The sequence below is a fragment of the Colias philodice genome, chromosome 7, assembly GCF_061535455.1.
Source record: "Colias philodice isolate Cphi_HAF_F1 chromosome 7, ilColPhil1 Martin Lab GWU primary, whole genome shotgun sequence".
In the NCBI taxonomy this organism is placed as follows: Eukaryota; Metazoa; Arthropoda; class Insecta; order Lepidoptera; family Pieridae; genus Colias; species Colias philodice.
In genome coordinates this window covers 2,246,677-2,272,622 of record NC_143092.1, presented here as the reverse complement: position 1 = coordinate 2,272,622, position 25,946 = coordinate 2,246,677, and the positions used below count along the sequence as shown (strand labels likewise).

Sequence of the window (25,946 nt, the reverse complement as noted above, 5' to 3'; positions counted from 1 at the left end):
ACAAATTTAATTTATGCATTAAAATAAAACAATTATCATCGAATAATATAAACAACAACCTTTGCTAATTCGCAAAACCGGCACGTGCTGATAACGTTTACAGTTTTTAAGAATAGTCTGACATGTTGACGCAATCAGCCAAGGTCTTTCCTCCACCATTTGGCCACGTCATACAACTACGGGAATAAATTAATCGAATAGTTGATGAGCTTTAGTCAGAGTAGCGTCGCTCGACCTTCACGCACATTCGGTTGGAATGATAACATTTCGCTGTTACAATTTTTTATTCACATTAAAAGGTTAGGAAAATATGAAGTTAAAAATATATTAGTGATTCAGTGACGGTGAATTTTCTTAGTGACTAAGGAATTAACAGCGTGAATTGATGCTGATAATATTGTTCGACTTGTTATTTACGGAAACATTTTGTATTTTTTCAGATGCGACGTTCACGTAATGATGATAAGTTCAAATTCTATGTTGTTCAATTCCTGGAATTACCTTTTGAAGGTATTGATGATTACGTCTGCGTACCAAACACCTGGATAGAAAAAATAGTACGTGGAACGGAGAACGATAGGGCTGTAGTTGCCTACCCCAAAGAGAAAAATCCTGCCCTTATAAAAGAGCGTGTTAAGAGAAAAGAGAGATATTGTGATACTTGGAGATTTTATATGGCTGTCATCAAATATCAGTCAAGTAAGTTGGAACTATTACATTTGTCAGTTCATTGTGTATTGTATCACCGAATAAATTTTAAAGAGATTTAATTCTCAAACTATATTAATTACGGTAGAAAATATTTCAATTTCAGATACATACGAAATTGCAGAACAATGGATAGCGTCAAGAAGTAATCAACGACCTTTCATAGAAAGAAATGCAGATAATTTAGTAGTAAGAGAAACAAGAAGAATTCCTGGTAATAATTAAATTGATTCATTAATCTATACTAATATTAATCTATACTAATATTATTAAGCTGAAGAGTTTGTTTATTTGAACGTGCTAATCTCGGGAACTACTGGTCCGATTTGAAAAATTATTTCGGTGTTAGATAGCCCATTTATCGAGGAAGGCTATAGACTATATATCATCACGCTAAGAGGAATACGAGCGAAGCACTGCGAGTAAAACCGCGGGGCACAGCTAGTCAAATATATTTTATTGGTGTGAACGATTTTATTTTGTTGAATACATTTCTTATCGATTATTACATGTTTGATATTACTAGATTTTAAAGGATTATATTTTATTTATTTATAGATATGCAACCAGCATCTTCGTCGAATACGAATTCCCGAACGATGCTACGGAAACCTCTACCAAGGATATCAATCAAGCGACCAGGTCTACCAGAATTGTACAAACAACTTGATGCGAAACATTTAAAACTGAATAAAGATGCTCAGTCATCTAGCGCATCTGTTACTGACGCTTATACGGAGTCAGAACAACCGACCGGCATTCAATACAACCAATCAAGGAAACTCGCTCAGACACGAACAGCTGCTGTTGCTTCCAACATGAATTCGATAACTAAACAAAGAATTCAAACTCCGCGTACTGCGCAAAACAAGGAGCCACTAATACCTGTAATAGACCTTGACGACGAGCCTACAGAGGTTATCGAAATTGATAACTCACGAGGTATTGAATCATCCAATGAAAATAATAGCGCTAGCCACTGTCATCTTCCTAGCAAAACAGCGGATGCATCAATGCTAGTTGCGAAACCTTCAACTTCAACCGAGCGGACCTCTAAATCGAATCAGTATAATAATCAAGATCCTTCTTTAGAGAACAGAAGTTTGTTATTGAACTTCAATCCTATGATAGAAAATGTCCAATCTCTAGCCTATACTAGTGACGTCTCAAATAACACACAAACTACCACTCATACGGTAGTAAAGTTACTCGAAATGCCTGACCAACTACGCGATAACCTATTCCGGACAGAGGATTTGACGCAGACACAAAATGCGACCAATAAGAATGTACGTTTTAGCAATATTAAAAGAAAAATCGAAAAAGCGCCACAGAACCCGTCGAATTTGACGGAACAAACCGGATCTTCATCAGTGCAATCATTACGATCATCTGAGAATTGCACAGTTGTCGAGATCACAACTGACACTCCAGAAAGTGGGCATTTACTGAAAATAAATGTGGAAAGTGCAAATAATTCTCCATTGGAATCACAAAACCTTCTAAGCTCAACATACATTCCATCTCCAGGACAAATTTCACAACCGAGACTGTCACAGCCAAATCAGCAAGACTCACAACAGCAACTGCATATACAGAAAATAGGAGCCGGCGTTGCGAACAACGCAAGAAAAATGCCTGCTCTTCAAGGGCTCCCAAAAAAACTGCGGCCATCTGTTGTACCGAATTTACTGAAATCAATTCGACAAACGTTATCAGCTGCGAGCAAACAAAACCTTAGAAATGAACAGCACCCGCAAACAATACTGAATGATCAACATACTGAACAAAGCAAGAGATCCTTAACTTCGATCCAATAAAATATCGCAAGCGATAAACATTCAATGGCCACAGACCTTACGCTTCAAAAAGACGAGTGCACGGTAGAAACTTTGGCACATTATGCTGAAACTTCGGATTCCGATTCACTTTCAGATGAAGGTCACGAGTCTACCGATAGAGCACCTATGGAGAGAACAAAAGACAGCACTTGTATTTCTTTTGCAAGTAGATCTGCAGACAGTCCAACAGCTCCTCAAAACACAACTTCAATTAACCCTACTACTCATGTCAGATTGAAATTAGAGCAGCAAATGTTAGACAACTTTGCAATTCTCTTCAGTCAAATGGGCTCTGTTTTGCGTAATACTACTGATATGTACAACAACTTACGCAGTTCCATCCTCGAGACTGCTCAAACATATAAAAAGTTACTGAGTGCAGTTGAACTATTTAACTCAATACAAAATTCAACCGACAATGAAACTCTTCCGATTAACTTGAGATCAGAAGTCCGAAAGTCTCCTGAAGAAATACGAACTGAAGCAACAGCAAGCACAAGTTCGAGAAGTCAAGATCAACATAGTCACGACGATGCTAACAAACCACCGGAAAATAAACACAAGTCGTGGCATTTCGTTCTACCACCGGAATATGATCGTCATGACACAAGATGGACATTGCAGTATAGAACAAATTTACCAGGACTTGTAGAACTTTTGCCACAAAGTGGTGTTTTTATTAGTTACGGAGAACTCTTATACTGTCAGCGTGTATCAAAAGACTGCAAATCATTAGCTCGACGATTATTATCAGCAGTATTCAGCAGAAAGGCATTGAGTGTTTGTTCGACAATGACTGAAAAAGCGCAGGCTCCTGTTGAATCTGATGCAAGGCCAGAATTAGATGACCATGCGTGTGGGGTACTGCTAAATTACGTTTTAGACTACGGACTCCAACATGGTTGGAATATGGACCTGGGTCCTATTCTTAGTTCTATAGACGAAAGGATTTGTAAAATTCGGATCCATCACGGTATCGTGGTTGAACGCTAACTGTTTACGATCTGTTGGTCATATGATTTATATATATATATATATATATATATATATATATATATATATATATATATATATATATATATATTAAATTGATTTTCTATAAGGATTTATTTCTACCAAAGAATTTTAGAACTCATTAGGATATAAGTCTTACATTACTTTTATATTAGGTTCACCTCAATAAATAATGTAAACTCTACAATATTTTAAATAAATTCTCAAAAAATGACTCGTTTATTTTTGCCGTCACTTTGGTATACAACACACATTATCAGAGAAATCGGAAACTTAGTGCAATGATTCACAAGCCGTGTGAAAAAGAATAATTTGTTGCAGTAAATTAATAATAGCCTCTGTACATATACAAAATTCTTAAGCGACATCAATTTTGTAGTTTTTGTTATTTTGGCGAAAAAAAATCGATCGCGAGGCGGGACTCGAACCCACATCCTTTCACGCCAATCCTTTTTAATTTCTGTTCTTTATTAATTTATATTCATATGTTAACATATTTTTTTAAAAAACATAGACAATAAAATCATTTTGCATTAGCGTTCAAGAAGTGATTTGTTTGTTATTTCGAACGCAGGGTCTACTAGTCCGTTTTGAAAAATGTCTTCATAGCGTATAGACTACAAGCCCGCATAGGACAAAAATATGGGTCAAATGAACCACCAGGGGACATATCTAGAACGATAGCAGAGCAAAAAATAATAAGATTCATCACTATGCCGTCACTTGTAAGCTGTCCAACTGAGTGCAGATGAGAATTGAAAAGTACAGGTAGACTCGGTAAATTTTGGTCATATATTTTTGTACGGCATTCTTAACCATCGATAGATCCATTAAAAATAATAAGAAACCGCTCAGTGCCGTACAAAAATGGTGGTCCACCAAGTCGGAATTTTTATTTAATTTCCGAGAGTTACCGGGGGTAAATTTGGTCATTTGACCATGTACGGCATCTGTGTCATACTATTGCTATACTGCTTTTAATCCATTATTCCGCAACGCCGTACAAAAATCACGGGGACAAGGGGAAAAAATCGAGAGATGCAATCCCCTCTCTTTCCCCACTCCAGGGGGTCATTTGACTAAGTACGGCTTCGGTTCCAAAACATTATCTAGCACTCAAAAGTACTATTAAAAGCAATGCCGTCAAAAAATAATTGTTCTTTTAAATGTATACCAATAATCATCTTAATTTCATCGAATTCTTGATATAAAGAGCTGTAAGGTCATTTGACCCTGTACGGGAACTTTTTTTTTAACATGATATTGTAAAATTCAATTGTTGTATAGTATTGCCGTTCAAAAGAAACCGTTCTAAAAAAAGTTATAGAGAAATGCAAAACCAGAAATTTTGTTAAAGTTTAAACATCGTAGATTAATGAAATATAATAGTTTTCTACACTTTATCCGTTGTTTTAAATAGTATTAACATAGATAAATTAGGAAAAAACGATGCCGTACATTTTTGTGCAGACCACATCTTTTAGGCTGATGAAAGCGACGAAAGCTACAATTTTAAGAGTGCTTTATGGCCATTTGATACAGTACGGCATTAACATATTTTTACCCAACTACGGCAAAGCAAAAGGAGGGTTATGGTTGTTTACAGGTCATGTATGTATGTTCATCTATTCCCTCGTAACTTCTAAACTACTTATCAGAATTCGACAAATGACATATCATTAGAGGCGTCTGAATTGTTCACTGGATAACCAACGACCAGCTAGCTAAAGGCTATATGGGGTTTCACAAAATCTAATGTGGCGCCCTCTAGCGGACAAAACATACAGAGTAAAAAAATAAAGTTAAGATAAATATGCAGTGTTTGGTATCATTTGAAAGCGCTTTACTTGTACATTTTGAATATGTATATATTACTAGCATTTGCTTGTGACTTTACCTGTATTCATGGACTGATTGCATATAATTCACATCTTTTCGTTCATAGCTTTTTTATTAGTTCATCAATTTAACGGAGTCCATTCCACCTGACTCCGACTTTCCAAGGTGATAATTAACCACCTCGAGCTTCTTAATATTAATGTATATTTATATTTTATTATAAAAATATAAAGCAAACATTTCGTTATATGGATTTTTTTCTTTTTCAGATTTTTCCCCTTTGAACCAACGAAAATGTACGGCACATGAAAAAATATTATCTATGCATAAAATACTTTAAAAATAAATTTATTTCGTGTTGTGTCAAATGACCCCCTGGAGTGGGGAAAGAGAGGGGATTACAACTCTCGATTTTTTCCCCTTGTCCCCATGATTTTTGTACGGCGTTGCGGAATAATGGATTAAAAGCAGTATAGCAATAGTATGACACAGATGCCGTACATGGTCAAATGACCAAATTTACCCCCGGTAACTCTCGGAAATTAAATTAAAATTCCGACTTGGTGGACCAACATTTTTGTACGGCACTGAGCGGTTTCTTATTATTTTTAATGGATCTATCGATGGTTAAGAATGCCGTACAAAAATATATGACCAAAATTTACCGAGTCTACCTGTACTTTTCAATTCTCATCTGCACTCAGTTGGACAGCTTACAAGTGACGGCATAGTGATGAATCTTATTATTTTTTGCTCTGCTATCGTTCAAGATATGTCCCCTGGTGGTTCATTTGACCCATATTTTTGTCCTATGCGGGCTTGTAGTCTAGTAGGTATATAGCCCATTTATCGAGTGAGGCTATTATATTATATTGTCACGCTAAGACTAATGTAGTAATAGGGTAAAACCCCGGGCCACAGCTAGTGTTGAAAAAGAATGATGAACAAATCAGTATCGAAAAATTCAACCGAGTATCAAAATATCATCCCCTGTGACTGAGACTGTCTACTCGATTAATCTATATACAAATATGTAATATAAAAATGAAACCCGTTTTCCTTGCTCACGGAATCATGCGTGAACGATTTCGATAATTTTTTTTTTATTATATTCCTTGAAGTACGAGGATGGTTCTTATGTAGAGAAAACGTAAATACGAGGCGAAGCCGAGGCGGACCGCTAGTTAAATAATAAATAGTGGTCTCTGATTGGGTAAAAGACATCAGAGCGATATACACGATGACATTGCATATTCATTTTCATAGTTAGAAACGATAAATAAATAACATTATGTATGTACAATAACTTTATGTAGTCAAATTTGCTAATTACTCGATCTAACGAGTCAGATATTAGTCCAGTTATTGCACCGTTAATATGATGATTTAAAAAGCTGGTTCATACCAGAACGATTTCAAATTCAAATTCAAATTTTCAAATTCAAATTATTTTTATTTACGGAATGTAGTTACAAATATTATGTTTGGTAGATACGAAAACTATATTGAAATCCTACAAACTTCTGTTCCTAAATTTTTTATTAGTCGTTATCCAAAATAATATTAGCAACGAGATGACGTGCATCAAGTTAAGTGCTCCTTTGATTAATGAAGGAGCTACAACTTTGCTCCACTTTTCAGCTACTTTTTTCATTGCAAAAGTTTGCCCTTTAATTCAAACTTTGTTTCATACTTTGGAATTTAGATGTGTAATATTTAAATGTTTGGCTTGTTGAGGTTTTGCGGAAGACGTTAAAAGGTAATTATGTGCTTAGTCAAAGTAAAATTTTACGATAAGTATACGCAATACGTCGGATGCGTCGTACATTATATTTATTAGGATGTGTGTAAAATTTTAAATGGTTTTCGTTCGACGTTGATTCAACAAACATTACGATATCAGTAGGCTGACAGCATGAATGGATATGGTACAGTATGTTATTTATAATCTTTCTGAAACTCTACTACTACTTTGCGAAGGGAAAATTTTAATTTAATTTTAATAGGTTAGTATCGTATACTTCAGCATTTTTATGTACGACAACATTACTATACTAATCTTATATATAAAATTCTTGTGTCACAATGTTAGTCTGCATACTCCTCCGAAACGGGTGGACCGATTCTCATGAAATTTTCTGTGCATATCGGGTAAGTCTGAGAATCGGCCAACATCTATTTTTCATATGTACCACGGGCGAAACCGGGGCGGACCGCTAGTAATATATATAATAACACAATATTGTGTAGTTCGCAAGACTTATTATTGTATACTCTCTCCCAATATCTTGTTTTATTATCAACAGAATTACCTATTTAATTATGAGTGGCTATTAAAACATACTATCAGTGCAGGTACAAAATTTGTAAAAGCAATTTATCTAGACGATACCAATAACAGAACATTTCTTTAATTCTGTACATTTCCAAAATTAACTAAGGTTTTCTATACGCTTTACTGCGTAGTACTCGTAAACCATCCGCATTGTATATAATATTATTAGGCCATGCAGTGAAATCTATCATACTCATTCTGGCGACAGCTTTATTCGAGCCAGTAAATATGACTGCGCTTTATTTTCTTAAGTCCAAAAGCCGGGCACTACATTTGAGCGCTAACGTATCGAAATGACGGTAGAACCTTTGCGTCACCAGGGTCGTTACCATAATGTCTCATAGCAGTATTATTTCCAGTGTGGGAAAGTGATGGCGCTATACGACCTATATCGCGCTGTCATTTTTCCACACTGGAAATAATACTGCTTTAAGACATCATGGTACGGGGGCAGGGTTCACGCTCAAGCTACCCCGATATAGGTCACAGTTGACCCTGGCTGCATGCCAGGTGCTAACCCGAGATATAAAATTAGACCAGTAGGTGATTTAGTTGGCTTTATCAATGTGAACCGATCTAATTCCATACTTTATTCGAGTTCAGAGTTACAGCGCTTTTTGTTCGGCTGCTGTTTGGCGCATGTCCACGGCAATTCACTATATGGGTTCATGTAAGCGAGAATTGGAGATCTCAAATGTTTTTAGGCTTTAACATCGATAAGCATTTTATTGTTAGTATGAAAATGATACGTTAAGGTGAGAAATTTATAGAGTACTTTTTCAAAGCGTTCGACATACTGGACAAACATTATTTACATAGAATAAATTGCAAGTCGAACAACAACAGCATGTAAGCAATGGCTATTTGAAGTTTGGAGCCCTTCCTTTAATGATACAGAATTGGAAATAACTCAAATGACTTTGATGGATAAAAGAATAAAAGCAAGCAATTTGTTTACGAAACGTAATTTTAATTTTGTAATTTTTAGCTCTTACGTATTAGAACTACAATTTATATTATTTATTTATTTCATAACAAGTAATTAAGAGGTTTTACCCCAAAGCATTACATGTTTAGTTTTACACAAAATTTTAAAAATAGGATACAGTTTTCATTAAATTTACTATCGACTTAAGAATTTCAAAACATAGGATTTATATGTGTTTATGGACGTATTAAATAAATCTGTCTCGGGTACCAGGGCTTATGTATACTATACTATATATCTATTTCAAATGCGCCATTAAGAAGGTAAGATGAATGAAACTATTATAAGAAGTAACTTAGGCTCTTATTTTAGGAGAAAGTTATTTTAACAATTTTTAGGTCAAATGCGGCCAAAGTCGTGGGTGCTAGACGTCAATGTTTAATTATAATAAAACTCAATTTATTTAAGAAAAAAAATGAAAGATTCATTATCACAGGGGATTAAGACTGAGTAAAAAATACTATGATAATAACTGTAAATTGTAGAGTGTTGAATGTAAATTATATAAATTTTCAAAGCAATTTGATGATGAACGTCCTAAAATTATAGCACGACTAAAGGTCAAATGTTAATTCGACATTGATAGAATATTCATGAGTATTCATCTAAGTTTGTTAGTACACAGTTGGTCTATACTCTATTATGTCATTTAGCTTTACGTGAAATAATCTTTAGATTTGAATAGTGAAATTGAGCTGATGTAATAATGAGCTGTTGTTTTTATTTACAAGTTCAAGATAGTATTCTGTTTTTGTTATAATTGTTTTGTAACCAATATTTTAATTTTCACTTCTATTTTTTTACAGATTAAACGAATTTAATAATTAGGTATACACTATACATTCAAATAATAATTACCTTCGTGTTTTAAATTTAAACTAATTATTTAAATGTGTCTGATGCAAATGAAAACAAATACAGTTATAAAGAATTTATTACGCTGAGTACGTAAATAAAAACTGTACAAATGGTATATCACTAAGACGATATATCGCTGCACGCGATGCGACGATTTCGTTTCATTCACTTTCATTAACTCGCTTTGGTCGAGCAGTCGTGACCGGCTTGCTTACATTCCATCAAAGCATTTCACTCCCAATCACACCAACAAATCCTCTATTTACATTCTTATTTGAATACAAATATCTTATTAATTCAAATCTATTCCGACTGTACATTGCACCAATAATTAACATTATTAAACTCTATCAAAGTTTTAAATACACATTTAAAACCTTTACCCATTAGACTAGAATGTTACTCATCCCTCTTATACAATCACGGTACGTTGACAGGCAAAAACATTTGCGGGTCGCCCAGTTTTGGTTCAAATCGGATGTTTACTTTGCTATCACCGTCACCGACTTCCAAGAAGCTATTCCAATCTAGCATCCAATAGAAGCCATTTTTCTTTGGTGGTGGCAGTACAGAATCTCCTGGTTGTTCCGGTACGGGACCCCCAAATGAGTCCTCGAGATCTGAAATCGAAGCACCTGCATCTGTTTCTAATGATGCCGAATCGGACGCATCACTTTTACTGTCCGAAGCAACAGTTGTATTTTCTACAACAGTTGTACTTTCTGATGTTTCAGTTGCATTAGTCTGTCGTTTGCTTGGATCACTTTCCAATGATGCCCTATCTTGATCAATTGGATTTGGCCCAGAGTTAAGAGGAATAACTTTAACGGAATCGTAATCTATGGGTTCATAATTAAGTTGAGATACGGATTTTGGCTTTCTGAGGACTGGTAAATCTAATGGTAACACTTCCTCTTTTGATTCAGATGCTGATGTTTCTAATTCAAATGGATACTCCGGTCGAAGAGGTTCAAATAAGAAACTGGTTTGAGAATTTTTTGAGCTAGATGATGCTTTCAAATCAGAGGGTGAAATTAAATCATATGCTAGTAAAATATTTTCAGGTAATTGCACATTACCATCTATGATTTTAGCAGGAGGGAGAGGTTTAAACCCATCTAATGGTAATAGGAAATGATCTTTTTCCGGATTTCCTTTTAATCCGTGGGCATCCAGAAAGGCTTGTAACTCTGCGGGAAAGTCCATCATGGGCTTTCTAGCAACATTTGCATCGTTTATCAAGTTGCTCTTGAAATTATTTTGTATGGATTTCGCTGTTTTAACCGGTTTCGGAGTAACCTTCTCTTGTACAACTTCAACACGCGGTGGTCGTGTATATAACTCTTGTAAAGACGATCCATCTCTAGGCGTATATGGTAGAACTACAGTTAACGTTTGTCCGCTTGATTTTGTAGTGCTCTCCACTTTTTTAGGCGGCGTCGCTGTAGCTGAAACTAATTGCTCTTTATTTTCTTCCACCAAATTAAATTCTAGAGGTCGTGTAGCAGAATCAACTTCATTATCGTTTTCATTTTTATAAGGTATCGTTGTTTGTTTTATTTTAGGGGTGGTACTTGTCTTTGCGTCTTCTTCTCTTATATCATTGAGTAGTTGTAAAATCTCTTCTCTGCTTAACCTTGGCAGTAGGTCGTTAGATTTAAGTATGCTTTGCACTTGTTTCACTGTCTTTTCTACATCTATTGCAGCATGCACTATCGTTGCTAGTAATGTAGCTGCAACACAGCACCAGAACAGCTTCATTATCTGAAAAGAAAGGATAAAATATTATTTTTTGTTAACACGCAGTCACATAACATTTTAATAAATTGTGTTGTTTTTGTTTGTGAAATTTCAGAAAACTTTTGCTTTTGGGTAACGTAAAAATATTTTGCTACAAGTACAACATCGTGTAGTTTGAAATATACAAGAAATAATAAATATTAAACATTATTTTTTCAACTTGTTTTATAAGTAGGTTGTTGTATACACATAACACATACTATGTTTAGAGGCAGTGATGAAATAGTTCGACATGTCATAACCTCTTCGGGTTTATATTTAAGTCTACAGTTAAAACGACCCGTCCTTTCGGTTACTACAATGTAGTTGTAACCTTGTAGCATTTATGGTAGTTATTTACCAAGCACTCAGTCCGTACTTAAAATTTTGCAAGGAAAGAGGTTTATATTTATTAACTACCCTGGAAACAAATGGGAACGTTTGTAAATAGAGGGTTTCTTAAATTGTATTTATAAAATAACTCTATTTATTCTGTTATTTTTATTTGGTGCGGAAAACAAAGAATTGTAAAGTTTTAATTTTTCACGAAATAGTTTGGAGTACAAGTTTTGTTTATGTTATATTTGGTCAAACTAATTCCTAAAATTATTTTAAGGGCGCGTATAAAGTCAAATCACCAATCAACTTTTAGTTGATACGTGTAGTATTCAAGACCAAATATAAAAAATAAAATATATGTAAAACTTGATGATATTTTCGATTATATTGTCAGATCAAAAACATAAAATATTGAAATTGACTCGATAGAAAAAATTCACGAAGTTACCTCTAAATTTCACACTTTTACGTTTTTTACTGGACATGGTAATACTTATTATGATTTTTTTTTCATAAACAATTATATTAAAACATTTGCAAGATATTTGTCAGAGCATTTTGTGTAATTACTTTTAGTTTTGGTTTAATCACGATAAAACACTTTTGGCGCTTACTATATTTTTAATTACGCAAGAAATCATCTTCCATCGCACGTTCCGGGAGCTAAAAACATAATTCTATTTCATACATCAGACGCTATCGCTCCGTTGAGACGAGTAGACCACGCTAAAATTGCTGCGCCGTGTTTTATAATTACGCCGAATATTGATTTGTTGAAAATGGTAAACAACAAAATGAAAAGACTTAAGAAACGAGAACTAAAGAAGATTCAAATTGAAAAGATAACTAAATGTCGAAGGTAATAATGTATATAATGTATAATATAATAGTATTGTTATAATATTAATAAATAATAATTATAATATAAAAAGATAAGTCTTGATTTACCTATTTGAGAAAGTTTAGTTTCTGTAAAATAATTTCCGCGGGCTGAGTATTGACGCGATAGCAGCAGCAACTATAGATAGGTAAATAAAATTCATAGTGGTACCTAATTCTTACAGTCGCGGTGCAATCAATCAAGTCAAGAAAGATTTATATTATTATTATTACTATAGGCAGATCCTATGTTCGCTCCAGTAAATAATAATATAAATAATATGTAAACCGGTTGTGAATAGTACATATATATATATTATATTTACAATCTGTATTAGATAATCATACATAACATCTATACATAGGTATAACAAATTCGTACGAAAGTCAAAACTGTACTTACATTGAATAGGTATTTTTTTATAATATACATATGTATATGTATATATATAATATATTCATAATCTGTATTACATAGTAATATGTAGTACATATCTATACATAAATATAGTTTTTAGAATTTTTGTATGTCTGTCTGTATGTATGTCTGGGCTCTAATTTTGGTGCAGATATAGCTTGAGACCTGAGAAAGGTCATAGGATGAGTTTTATCCCGTAAATAAAAAAAAACTGTCTGTGTTTGTCTGTTTGTTTGTACACGCTAATCTCCGGAACTACTGGACGGATTTGAATGAAAGTTATTTTGTTGTGTAGGTACTATTATATTATCCGGGAAATATAAAATAATAATTTATTTTGAAAACTGAAACACCTGATGCAGAACCGCAACAGACCACCTAAACTATAGATTCATTTGAGAAAGTTTATACAGGCGAGTTTGGATATTATTATTTGTGTAAATTCTGTAAATTCGTTTCCGCGAGTTGAGTATTCATGCGACGATATTTATAGATACCTACATTCATAGTGGGTACCTACAATTTACAAAGACACTTTTTATACTTAGTTATGTAGGTACCTAATTCCTACGGTCACCTTGCAAATGCAATCAATCAAATTGACCCTGTTTGAAAGTAATTTACTAATTTCACAGAACAATTTTAAATTTGGAAAATGTGGACCCTCACTCTCAACCTGTGTCTACTGACTATTGCCACGCAGAAAAAAATACTCCAGAAAGGTACCTGCTAAAGTTACCAGCTCTCGATAAAATAATACGTAAATTTCGAAGAACTTTGTAATATTTTATAAAGGATAATTTTTATTTTTATTTTTAGAATAATTGCTGAGTCGAAAAATGTCGTACAATCTAATAGTCCATTGAATAAAAAGTTCTAGAGTGCGTGAGTTAGTAACGTAAGATGTTTCTTCGGAAACATGTCAAGAGTCCCTAGGTAATAAACATACTAAAACCCCGGGCCACTAGGAGGAGCCCCGGAGTGGGGGGAGGGGGAAAATGGGTCCATTTTTTCATTTTTCGCTTAAATCTCAAAAACGGTACATGTTAGAGAAAAACTTTCAAAGAAAAGTTGAAAGGCCATAAAATTATCTACAAGTTGTACCTGAATCATTTTTTCCTATATCCTACCGTTTCTGAGTTATACGCAGTAAAACATGATTTTGGCTCAAACAATTTCCACATCAATCGATCAAAAAATATTTCTTTCTTCCAAAAAACTCAAAAGTGCAACTTGTGACCGGTACTGATAGATTGCTCTTAATTAGGTCTATAATTGGTAAAATAAACACATTCCTCCATGGAAGCCTTTAGGAGGAATCGATTGTCAAAATATTATATTATGGTAGTTTGAGTTACTGAACTTGATCTTTTTATTTTTTTCTTCCAAAAAACTCATAAGTGCAACTTGTGACCGGTACAGATAGATTGCTCATAATTGGGTCTATCATTGATAAAAATACCAGATTCCACCATGGAGGCCTTTAGGAGGTATTGAATTTTATTAGGGTAGTTACGATACATGAACTTTTTAACTAACTACCCTAATAAAATTCAATTCCCCGTAAACGCCTCCATGGTGGAATCTGGTATTTTTATCAATGATAGACCTAATTATGAGCAATCTATCTGTACCGGTCACAAGTTGCACTTTTGAGCTTTTTGGAAGAAAAAAAATAAAAAGTTCATGTATCGTAACTACCCTGATAAAATTCAATTCCCCGTAAACGCCTCCGTGGTGGAATCTGGTATTTTTAGCAATGATAGACCTAATTATGAGCAATCTATCTGTACCGGTCACAAGTTGCACTTTTGAGTTTTTTGGAAGAAAAAAATAAAAAGATCAAGTTCAGTAACTCAAACTGCCCTAATATAATATTTTGACAATCGATTCCTCCTAAAGGCTTCCATGGAGGAATGTGTTTATTTTACCAATTATAGACCTAATTAAGAGCAATCTATCAGTACTGGTCACAAGTTGCACATTTGAGTTTTTTGGAAGAAAGAAATATTTTTTGATCGATTGATGTTGAAATTGTTTGAGCCAAAATCATGTTTTACTGCGTATAACTCAGAAACGGTAGGATATAGGAAAAAATGATTCAGGTACAACTTGTAGATAATTTTATGGCCTTTTAATTTTTCCTTGAAAGTTTTTCTCTAACATGTACCGTTTTTGAGATTTAAGCGAAAAATGAAAAAAATGGACCCATTTCCCCCCTCCCCCCACTCCGGGGCTCCTCCTAGTGGCCCGGGGTTTTAGTATGTTTATTACCTAGGGACTCTTGACATGTTTCCGAAGAAACATCTTACGTTACTAACTCACGCACTCTAGACCCCCCTTGGAGGGACTCATTCAATGGACTATAACCAAATTAATCAAAATAAAGTTCTGGAGGAATGTGTGTCGTCGACTGCGTATGTTTATTTAAAAATAGTATCTATACTCGCTATTTCGACAGACTTTTTTTACGGATTCGTGCTCTATACTGTTTCCCTAATATTGTTTTTTTTTTATATATTACATACAGACAGTTTTTTTATTGTTTTATAACATGTATAGATTATCATTAATAATTATAAACAAATAATAATAAAAAGACATATTACATAATTTGTGATGATTTCAACTTCACTGTTTTATACAATTATTTTAGACAACATACCTACTAACTACCGAAAATACGCGTTGAACGAGCGAAGAATATTGTGTATAATTTAGCGTGCGATGAACTTTACGTACGTTGGATGAGCCGGGTGTATGAGGGTATTGTGAGGGCGCGCGGCATGGCGCGTAATGGGCGGGGCTTAATCGTAGAATTATCTGGCTTTATACGCCCTCTTAAGTGCATTTGGGGGTAACTTCGATGTCTACGCCATCACTCTCCCACTGAAAAAAATACTGTTTTCCAAACATCATCCAGATCTTGAGTTACACATCTTTGTTATTGTAAGACTGACATATAACAGTATTGCGTCCCATTAGTAATAATGTTAAAACGTTTCTTTTGCTATGACAAACAAGACATCCTAATGAATATACATGCATGTTATATAACACACATACACATAGCACGTAATATGACATAGGGTCACACATGTGCGCGTTTGTTTTGCAATTCTATTTAGCAACGTTAGTTAATTGTATTTTAATTACAATTCGTCATTGTACATACTGAATGCACATAATTGTCTATAGTTAAATTACTGTATATTTATAGACGAAAAAATACACAAGAGATTGAAAAAAAAGGTCAGGGAATTATACTAAACGAAATTTGAAATTGTTTCGTCGGTTCAATGCTAGTTTTCCAGGATTTGTTTATAATTCTTAATTATTCGACAAATATAGTAAAAGCTTTTCAAGAAGCCGATATTTTGCAAAGCCACATTCTATGTTTTCTTGAAATTGTCAATAAATTCTTGTTGTTTCTTGGATGGCTAGAGCCATTGCTACAACATCCAAGAAACAACTCGGAAAATTAATATCAATTAATACTAACGTAATTGAAATGTTTGATCTTTTGGCAATTATTTATAAATATCGTGTGAAGATGCTATAAGTCATTTACAAACAAAATTCACGCAATATACGCTCATCTTGTTAAAATTCATCACGCGATGATGTAAAGGCCTTTCTCACTTGGATTTCAATAGTCTTTGACACCAATATTATTGCGATATTTCAATAACGAATCATGTTTTCCCACATCGTATGTTTATAACATCCTTATGAATTATTGATTTTGATTACACGAAATAATTTGACTGTTAGGACGTTGGATAACGATCAATACAACATACATTATCCGTATTCATCTATACTAAAAGCTGAAGAGTTTGTTTGTTTGAACGCGCTGATCTCGGGAACTAATAGTCTGATTTGAAAAATTCTTTCAGTGTTAGATAGCCCATTTATCGAGGAAATCTATAGGCTATAAATCATTTCGCTAAGACCAACAGGAGTGGAGCACTGCGGGTAAAACCGCGGAGCACAGCTAGTACCTGATAAAACATAGTCCAAATTTCTTACCATCTACTTAATATAAGTTTCTATAATAATAGAAACTTCTTAAATTGTTATAAAATTATAAATATTAAAGTAGATTAAATGATTTAAGAACTCAAACAGGAATTTAAATGTACGAAAGAAAGGACAACTCCACCTCGAAATCTCGACGTTTTACTATATCATTAAAACTTCAATTTGTCCTTTCAATGTTACATAATAAGCTCCACCTGTTGGTTTAATACTCTCGTAAGATTGCACTAAACTTAACTTTACACACACATTATAATTTTAAAAATTTGTTCTGCGGTTTGTCGTTTACAATATTACATTTTTAAGCGCAATGGAGAAAGTTCTGCAAAGAGATTAAATAATATGTTGAGTGTCGTACGAAGTGGTCTCGGTTAGAACATTTTAATCTTACGTTTATGCATATTTGTTGTGTTTAATACAGTCTTGTTATAGTTTATGAATAATGTATGGAAGAGCTAGGTTGTTGAAAAATCTCGAAGTGAACTAGAAGATCAATTCAAGTGGAAACTTATCTTATCTTATTACTACATCTATCGATCTGATTAAAACCAATGCGTCTATTTCACCCACTTGATATTGTCTGGATAGGTTTCTTTAAAAAAGGTTTTATATTATGTACCTACTTAAGTTGTAATGATAAATTGATGGTTAAATTTACGCCTCTCTTGTTTCGTGTGACCTTTACTGAGTTTTCTTGTACTACGTATTCTATTTTAATAAATGTCTGTTTTCTTGGAGTAAATTATACGTTTTGAAAATACTTAGCGTACCGTATTGTAAATTATACGTTACTTTCAAGAAATTTCTGATGTTCATCTACGATCACTGATAACAATGATCGTGACTAACTTTCTTAGTATTATTTTGTTGTATTTTCAAACTTATGAACATGGATAAATAAAGTACAAAATCTTTTAAATTGCTATTATATAACAATATAACATCGCAGACGCATCACATAAATCCACACATATAACTTCTCATATTATAATTTAAAAATTACTTGGTATTTTAACAATAGTTAAAAAGATTAATTCATGTATAAACTACATTATATACATTTCTAAGATTAAATCGAGTTTGAAGCATTTAAGAAAGATAGGGTAAAGACCCTGACTTCCTAGTGAAAAAGGTTGTGAAACCAGTCGTAAATTTATTCTAAAACGTTGCTGTTATGTGTATATCCTATGTTTTGTACTAAGTTCAAAGACTTCAGGAAGTCTCAGGAGTTTATACGATATGATTGAAAGCATTTAGTTTTAAATTCAATAACAGTTCATGAAAAATTGATTCGATTGTAGTTTATTTACCTATGCTTGGGAGTAGTGATAGTTTTCCATATCCATTCCATATTTCAAACTTATGTGTTAATAAGATGATAGATGATAAAAAACAGTTTATAAAGACAATGTTTACAGTCATATTGTTCCGATTTTCTGCGTAAATAATGTGCCTAATTACACTATTATATAAAACAATTGCAACAAACAAAAGTGGCAATAAACCTGTGAAACAAGAGAAGCGAAGGTTAATGACCTAATTAGCGTGTGATTATCTTCTTATATATAAAAATGAATCGCAACATGTGTTGGTAAGCGCATAACTCGAGAACGGCTGAACCGATTTCGATAATTATTTTTTTATTATATTCCTTGAAGTACGAGGATGGTTTTTATGTAGAGAAAACGTAAATATGTACCACGGGCGAAGCCGGGGCGGACCGCTAGTTCATAATAATAACGTATTTGTAATAAGTAGTATGTCTGTTTATTCTATTCACTAAAAATCAGCGCTGTTCGGGTGTTAGCCCACAGCATGGCTGAGTCTGTTCCGATTGCCTAATCTGTGTACTTTTTAAGTTAAGGTAAGTAGTTTTTGTTGGCAATAAAGCTTTTTTCTTTCTTTCTTTCTTTCAATTCTATTTACTCTTCACTATCATTAACCAAAGACAAAGGGTCGTTTATAGTCAACTGAAAGCGAAACATACGAAGGTTATGCAATATGCATGCAGAAGCTCCCACTTTTACGGAAGTACAAAATCAAAGAATTCTTTGACAATTCTATAGCAACATTTAGAGATGAACCGACAAACGATGTTACTAAGAATTTATTATAAGAAGTATTTATTTATATAAGGGCCGATTTTTCAATGCTTGGTTAAAACTTATCCGTCCAATAAAGTATTACACGATAATATTAAAATGTCACGTAAACTGCCAAATACGGGCAATTAGAATACGTTTTTAAAATGGTTTCATTTCTTCGTCATTCGTCAGTATATCAGTCATATCAGTCATACAATCATTATTCGACGAATAAGTTTTAACCAAGGATTGAAAAATCAGCCCTAAGTACTGTATGATATAAGTATTTTCTGCTTTACTGCTGCTGCTGCAAAATAAATAGTTAAAATCGGTCTTGACCTTTTAGGGAAGGACGACTTTGCTCAAAAAGACACGATTTTATGCATATAGAATTTGTATGATAAGACACACAACACAGAAAGATATAATATACTAGTAAAATATAATATAGAAAGATATAATATAGTAGTATGTAAATACCCCAGTATACCTCAATGTATTTGTGTGCATGTACCAGGTACCTATTTGCGTAATTGCATCTATCGTTTAACGGAAAATCCATTATACATCGAGTTCCTACTTATAGCCTGTAGTTCCTTATGATATTATATGCACACGCATGCATATAATTTACTGAACATATTTTAGTATCGGCAACCGTAGCATTATTTTATATGATTATTCATATTCTGTAAAATTTCGACAAAACATTAAGAGTGACTAAGATTAAGAAAAAATCTGCATCCTGCACAGATAAGTAGGTACATTTTGGTAAAGGTTATAGATACATTTTAATAAATAATGATTTAATTAATAATCATTTTTTAATTACAGAACAACACTTAATAGAACTCCTTGCTAACCTTAGGTACTGTACGTAGATAAATCAAAGCGTATAAAATAATATTTATTATCTTAATAATGTTTTAAATCTTGGTAATTATTAATATTTATCTAAGGTAGGATTTTGGGTATCAGGTAATTTAGGCGGATGTAGCTTAGCTGATGATTAGATGAGTATTTTGGTTTGACCTACTTTTACATATTATTGCATAGGTAGTTTATTTTTATACGTATTTTAATGTTATTTACAAAAACGTGTAAGTCTTTTAACCGTTTTTGGATAATTGATTGTAGTAATAATGAAGTTGTTTGCAGTTTATCAAACTCATTATTTCTTTTATTTTACGTCTAAATTACAAATTATTTATAATTCCTCATGATATTATGTTCTGACGGCAGGCATAATATTATATGGGCGTTAAGTTCCGACATGACATATTCTATCGTCATAATTTGTACGAGTATCTTTAAAACAATGTCTTCATAGACACAATAACCAGAAAAGGATATATTTTTTTACATACGACCATTGTTTATTGTCGTATCGAACCGGTCATTTACCCACATCACAATCGATTGTCACAAAACAGATTGAAAACGAAACCGAGAGACAATGTGATGTAAAAACATGTATATTTATACGTTAGTATTGAAAGTGAAAGGCTGTCCGCGCTTTTAGCTGAACATATCGTTTTTCACCATGTACATTGCTGGGAATACATGGGTTCATGGAAAATTGATTCGTATATGATCAGCAATGGATTGAATATGATATGAATATCCGTTTGCTGTTTTTGTTGATCTTAATTGAATACTTAGTGCCGCTACTGTTTTTACCCATGTTACGTCAGACTTGAATTAATTTGTCGAAGTAGATATTACATAATTATATTGAGTCTACATTTAATATATAACATGTTGAAGGTTTTTTGGTTTAAATACTTAGATATATTTTATATAGAGCTTTAAACTTATTATTCTAGTTTTATACGTTTTTTTTGAGTCAGGACGTGACGTGACGTGAACACTTCTTGGGTCCTGATTAAAAAAATAACCTTATCAAGAATTTATTCAAGGCGTATTGTAATGTTTCAAGTTGAATTTTATCCTAAAAGCTTTTATTTGCTAACATGAAGAAATATTAAAATGTTTAAATATTGAATGTCTTACGAAAGGATTCTTTTATTTATTTTATGTACTAAAAATATCGATAAAATTTAAATATAATAAGTAAATACATTGTATCGATCGAACTTTCGATTAACAAGATTAAACATACCTACTTGCGAGAAATTTTTATAACAGTACATTTATGTGTTCACACCGGTATTAATTAAAAATAATACTAATTATTTAATTGTACAATGTATTATGTACCAAGGCCTGCCAGTGACCTTTCACATGTTTTTGTATACCTTTCAATGGCCTGCTTATATAATAATTAGTTTTAATTGAAATTAAACGTATTCGGTAAAGTTATATTAGGAGTTTAGAAATATATTCAGATATTCATAAGATTAAGGTAATACCTGTTTAATAGCTTTTAATTTTCTTAAATTTTTCTTTGTCACTTTCGACCCATAAATTTAATTTTAATAGTATGGCAAGTTTGTGTGGCTACTACCTACCTATATTTTGTTGAGATATAAAAACTAGTTTAACGAACAAAAAATATAGCGTAGATTACGGTTTATCTGTTTATAAATTACTAGACTTCCGCACGCGGCTTCGCCCGCATTTTCAAAGGAAAACCCGCATAGATCCCGTTCCCGTGGGATTTCCGGGATAAAACCTATCCTATGTGTTAATCCAAGTTACCCTCTATATGTGTGCAAAATTTCATTGTAATCGGTTCAGTAGTTTTTACGTGAAAGAGTAACAAACATCCATACATCCATACATCCATACATCCATACAAACTTTCGCCTTTAAAATAGTATTAAGATTAAGATCTACTGGTCGATTTTGATTATAAGCAATATTAAATTTTTTGCATGATTGATTAAATATTTATTTATTCAATCGCAGAATGGTTTGATCTATTTTAAAATTAAAATATTTTAGACTGGAACAGTTTTTCTTTGATAATTTATTATGTACTCAATAATTAAGCTCTCTACATTTTTTCTAAAAATAACTAATGTAAGAATAGATTCATCATAAGGTCACTTAGCGTACGTGGTAAAATGTTACTGGTCTTTAGATAAGAATTAAATCATAAAATTTAATGTGACCTGTTAGAGTTTTTACAATAAGACAAGGCTGAAAGCCTCAAAGTTTCCATTAGAAATTCAATACAGAAAACCTACACACGAACCTACTACATAAGCAATACATAATTGATTCGTATGTATACAACACTGTTACAGCACACACACTAACAAACACTAATTTAACAAAATGTCAGACAGGCCTTCAGTCCGAATCGTCTTTACGCCACATCTTTACCAATAGGTTCGCAATTGGCAACAAAATGTTACAATCGAATGGCCAAAAAACACGAGCAAAGGTGAAAAGTATAATTAAGGGAAATTAAAATTACATTAGAAGCGAAATTGCCAATTAGGATGGAGGGCCTTTGTTATTGAAATCATTTCAATTAGCCCACAGGTAGGCATAAAGCGACTTAATTTGAATTTCTTCAAATACCCGCGTTTATCTTTTGAGGGCACTCGAAGTGATTTGTGATTTGCTACTTTTGATTGTTGCTTCAAAAAAGGTTGTAAATTTGACACGTTTATTTTTTACTAATAATTGTCCATTGTCGTAATAAACTTTGTACAATATAGATTCTAGCTACATTAGTTTAGGCACGTATCCTTTATATAGTTTGGTTATATTTATATAATTTTTAATAATAAAGGTCAATATGACACATCGCATCGAAAAATAGCTTTTGACTAATCATGGGATTTTATTTACAGATAATCGTATTATACCTTCGAGCGAAAAGAAAAATAGGTGTGTGAAAAGAATAAAAACATAATTTTCAATAAAAAAGAGCGCTACATAATTAGCAGACTTTTTAAACAATTTAGTGTCCATAATATACTAAATCGCTGTGAGCGCGGTTGAGGCATAACCTTCATAAGGCTGGTTAATCCTCTGCAGTAGAACGGTAATATGCTGATCATTATATCAAACTGCTGTTATAATTAAACTGAATACTCGTGATATGTTAGAGCCTTTTTATATATATTTTTTCGAAGAATAATTTAGAGTAAAAATGCGTGGGTTAAGCAGAAAGATTTCTTTGCTTTCCGTTCTCATGGCTTATGCCAAAATATTTAACTTATGCAGTTAAAAGAATATCTACTAGTATAATATCCATAAAGAATTAATTTTTGTTGTTAAGTAAGAAACACTGCAACAAATAATTAACGTGAAGTTTAGTATTTTCTGTAAAATTTATAATTATAGTTTTTATTATAGTGCTTAAGGGAAATGCAAATGGGAATTAAAAGGTAATTAGTGATTTGAAGGTTTTTGCATACAATTAATATAATTTTCTAAACATTTATTACTCGTATAGGTATCTACCTTACGTTATTTATAGCTAGTGTGATATATATATTATATTTGTATCAAATTAAAATATATTTTTTTGTACTTATGGATTTTGATACAACCTATTTAAGGTATTTCTACTATCAGTAGGCTTATGTGACATAGACCAAACGAAAGAGGAAGTTTTTATCAGTATAGATGGCCAGAAAACAAAAAATGGCCATTTTTGCACTTACGAGGTATACCAAACACCACAGATATATATGTATTGATCAAGATTTATTTATTTATTTATTTATTTATTTATAATCTTTATTGCATACAACACAAATACAAATTTCACACACACAGATAGGACATTAGATGCAAAGGGCGGCTTTATTGCTTCAAGCAATTTCAAGATTCTAGGTTAAGGTAATATACAAGTTGCCCTTTGTACATAAAATGTAACCACAGATGATATATTTTAATTTCAAAAGAGAGATAATTAATTTTTAATCACCAATGCGCAATTAATACCAATATAATGGAAATAATGAAGTCTTTTATCTTTTGGGGATTAATTGGTATTTATATGGCTTTTAATTTCAGAGAAAAGATTTAATTAACAAGCACAAATTTATTTTATTTGACTTATGGAGTCAAGTGAGAAGGTTTTCTTTGCAAAAATGTGAAGGTGCTTACTGTAATTAAGGATTATGATTATGTTAAAATTATTCGCAATACAAATGTTTTTAAACCGTAAAAAAATATTGTAATTTCATTCTGGAATTGTTAATGAAAACAAAAAATCAATTTTTGATACCTAATAAATGATGCGCAGTAATTTAGACTGTTTTCTTGTGACCTAATTTTTCATAATTTTTGGTAGCACATAAATTAGAAATTAAAAATTTCACACAAATCCATATAAACATGCGCAGGCGCACAAAAATAACTTAAAACAAAACACAACACAAAACACAATATTTCTTTGCAAATAAAACCTACCGTTGCTTGGAACAATCCACCTCACTTCACCACGATATTGCAACTGGCCACCACTCTCGACACGCTCGTTACCACATAAGTGACAGTCACTACCAAATGGCTATGAATATTATATGATAATAATTGAAGACTGTTTTTGGGATACATTTTCCCTATGTGGGTCATATAGGTACTTTTGCCAAGGAAAATAGCCCTGTGTCTAGACATAGAGCTATTTTTCCTGTGTAGATATGATAATATGTATGCAATATGCATGTCTATTATTTTAATGTTTTAACATCTGTGGTGACTCTCCTAAAGGTGAAGAATAGTATGACAACTATTAAGTAAATATTAGCATTCAACGTAATTATTTTATTTTTGAAGTGAAACTTCTTAAGGCGCATTGAGAGTAAAATTTCAAGGTTCCGTCATAGCAATGCCGTTGCGTCTTGGAGCAAAGTGACGATTTTGGTATCTTTGAATCTTGCTAAAGAAGTTTCACTTCTGACACGTGTGCTCGGCACGCACGCTATTTTTTATTAATTTAATGAGGGTTCGATTACATTCAGATGTAACCGTAGGTAAAGCACAATTTTCTCAATATTGTATAATATTATTTTCTTTTATGTTTTAGTGCAATAAATTACACATTCGTTTAGATTTTGTTCACTGCGATTGGCCTTCCAGACTGCAGATTTACGACTGCAGCACTATTTTAAGGTTTTAAACTTTCAACGTGATTCGATTCAAACAGAAACAGAAGCGATATTTATATTATATCATCACATTTCTCTGAGAAACTTTATTTCGTTCCTAATAAACCTTTACCTAAAAATCCTTCACGTTTCATTTTTAGCTTATTACCGTCTCCATCAAATTCTTTCCATTTTTTATGAATAATTCGATCAAATAAGGAAACAAATTACGGGTGATTTGTGTAATATCACAAAGCACTTCCAATACATACTCTATGGTAATAATGAGAGATTTCCTCATATCTTTACAATCTATTGAATATTGAAGTACTTAAATACATTATTAGGAATCAATATGCTCGTTAGTGGTTGATTTTGTATCAAATCCGACAAATGTAAGGATTAATAAGGTCAAGGGTTTCTATGTTTTGGTAATATGATGCGTGCGGGCAATCGTACAAATTGCCCATATTCATTGCCTATTGAATTGTGATGATTATGTTTCGGATATTTTTTGATGGATATAGAATACATATAACTTTGATTATCACAATATACAGATTGTTTTGTTGCCTTATTATTATAAACTAACTGTTCCCCGCGGTTTCACCCGCATTGCTCAACTCCTGTTGGTCTTAGCGTGATGATATAATTATAGCCTATAGCCTTCCTCGATAAATGGGCTATCTAACACCGAAATAATTTTTCAAATCGGACCAGTAGTTCCTGAGATTAGCGCGTTCAAACAAACAATCAAACAAATTGTTCAGCTTTATAATATTAGTATAGATAATAACTAAGGGGGT

At 32.7% G+C, this 25,946-nt stretch overlaps 2 protein-coding genes across 2 annotated transcripts; one reads left to right on the top strand and one right to left on the bottom strand.

Moving 5' to 3' along the window:
* Positions 1-232: 232 nt before the first annotated feature.
* LOC149486923 (uncharacterized) lies at positions 233-3,565 on the top strand. The gene is made up of 5 exons (XM_089697080.1): positions 233-299; positions 441-699; positions 815-922; positions 1,267-2,426; positions 2,658-3,565. Exons 2-5 carry the CDS (start codon positions 441-443, stop codon positions 3,540-3,542), a joined length of 2,412 nt encoding a protein of 803 aa, XP_089553206.1. The 5' UTR covers positions 233-299; the 3' UTR covers positions 3,543-3,565.
* A 6,076-nt stretch (positions 3,566-9,641) lies between these two features.
* On the bottom strand, positions 9,642-24,560 carry LOC149486922 (uncharacterized). Its single transcript, XM_089697028.1, has 2 exons — positions 24,464-24,560; positions 9,642-11,347 (listed from the first exon to the last, which is right to left on the bottom strand). The coding sequence occupies exon 2, from the start codon at positions 11,342-11,344 to the stop codon at positions 10,004-10,006; it is 1,341 nt and encodes a 446-aa protein (XP_089553154.1). The 5' UTR covers positions 11,345-11,347; positions 24,464-24,560; the 3' UTR covers positions 9,642-10,003.
* Positions 24,561-25,946: the final 1,386 nt, after the last annotated feature.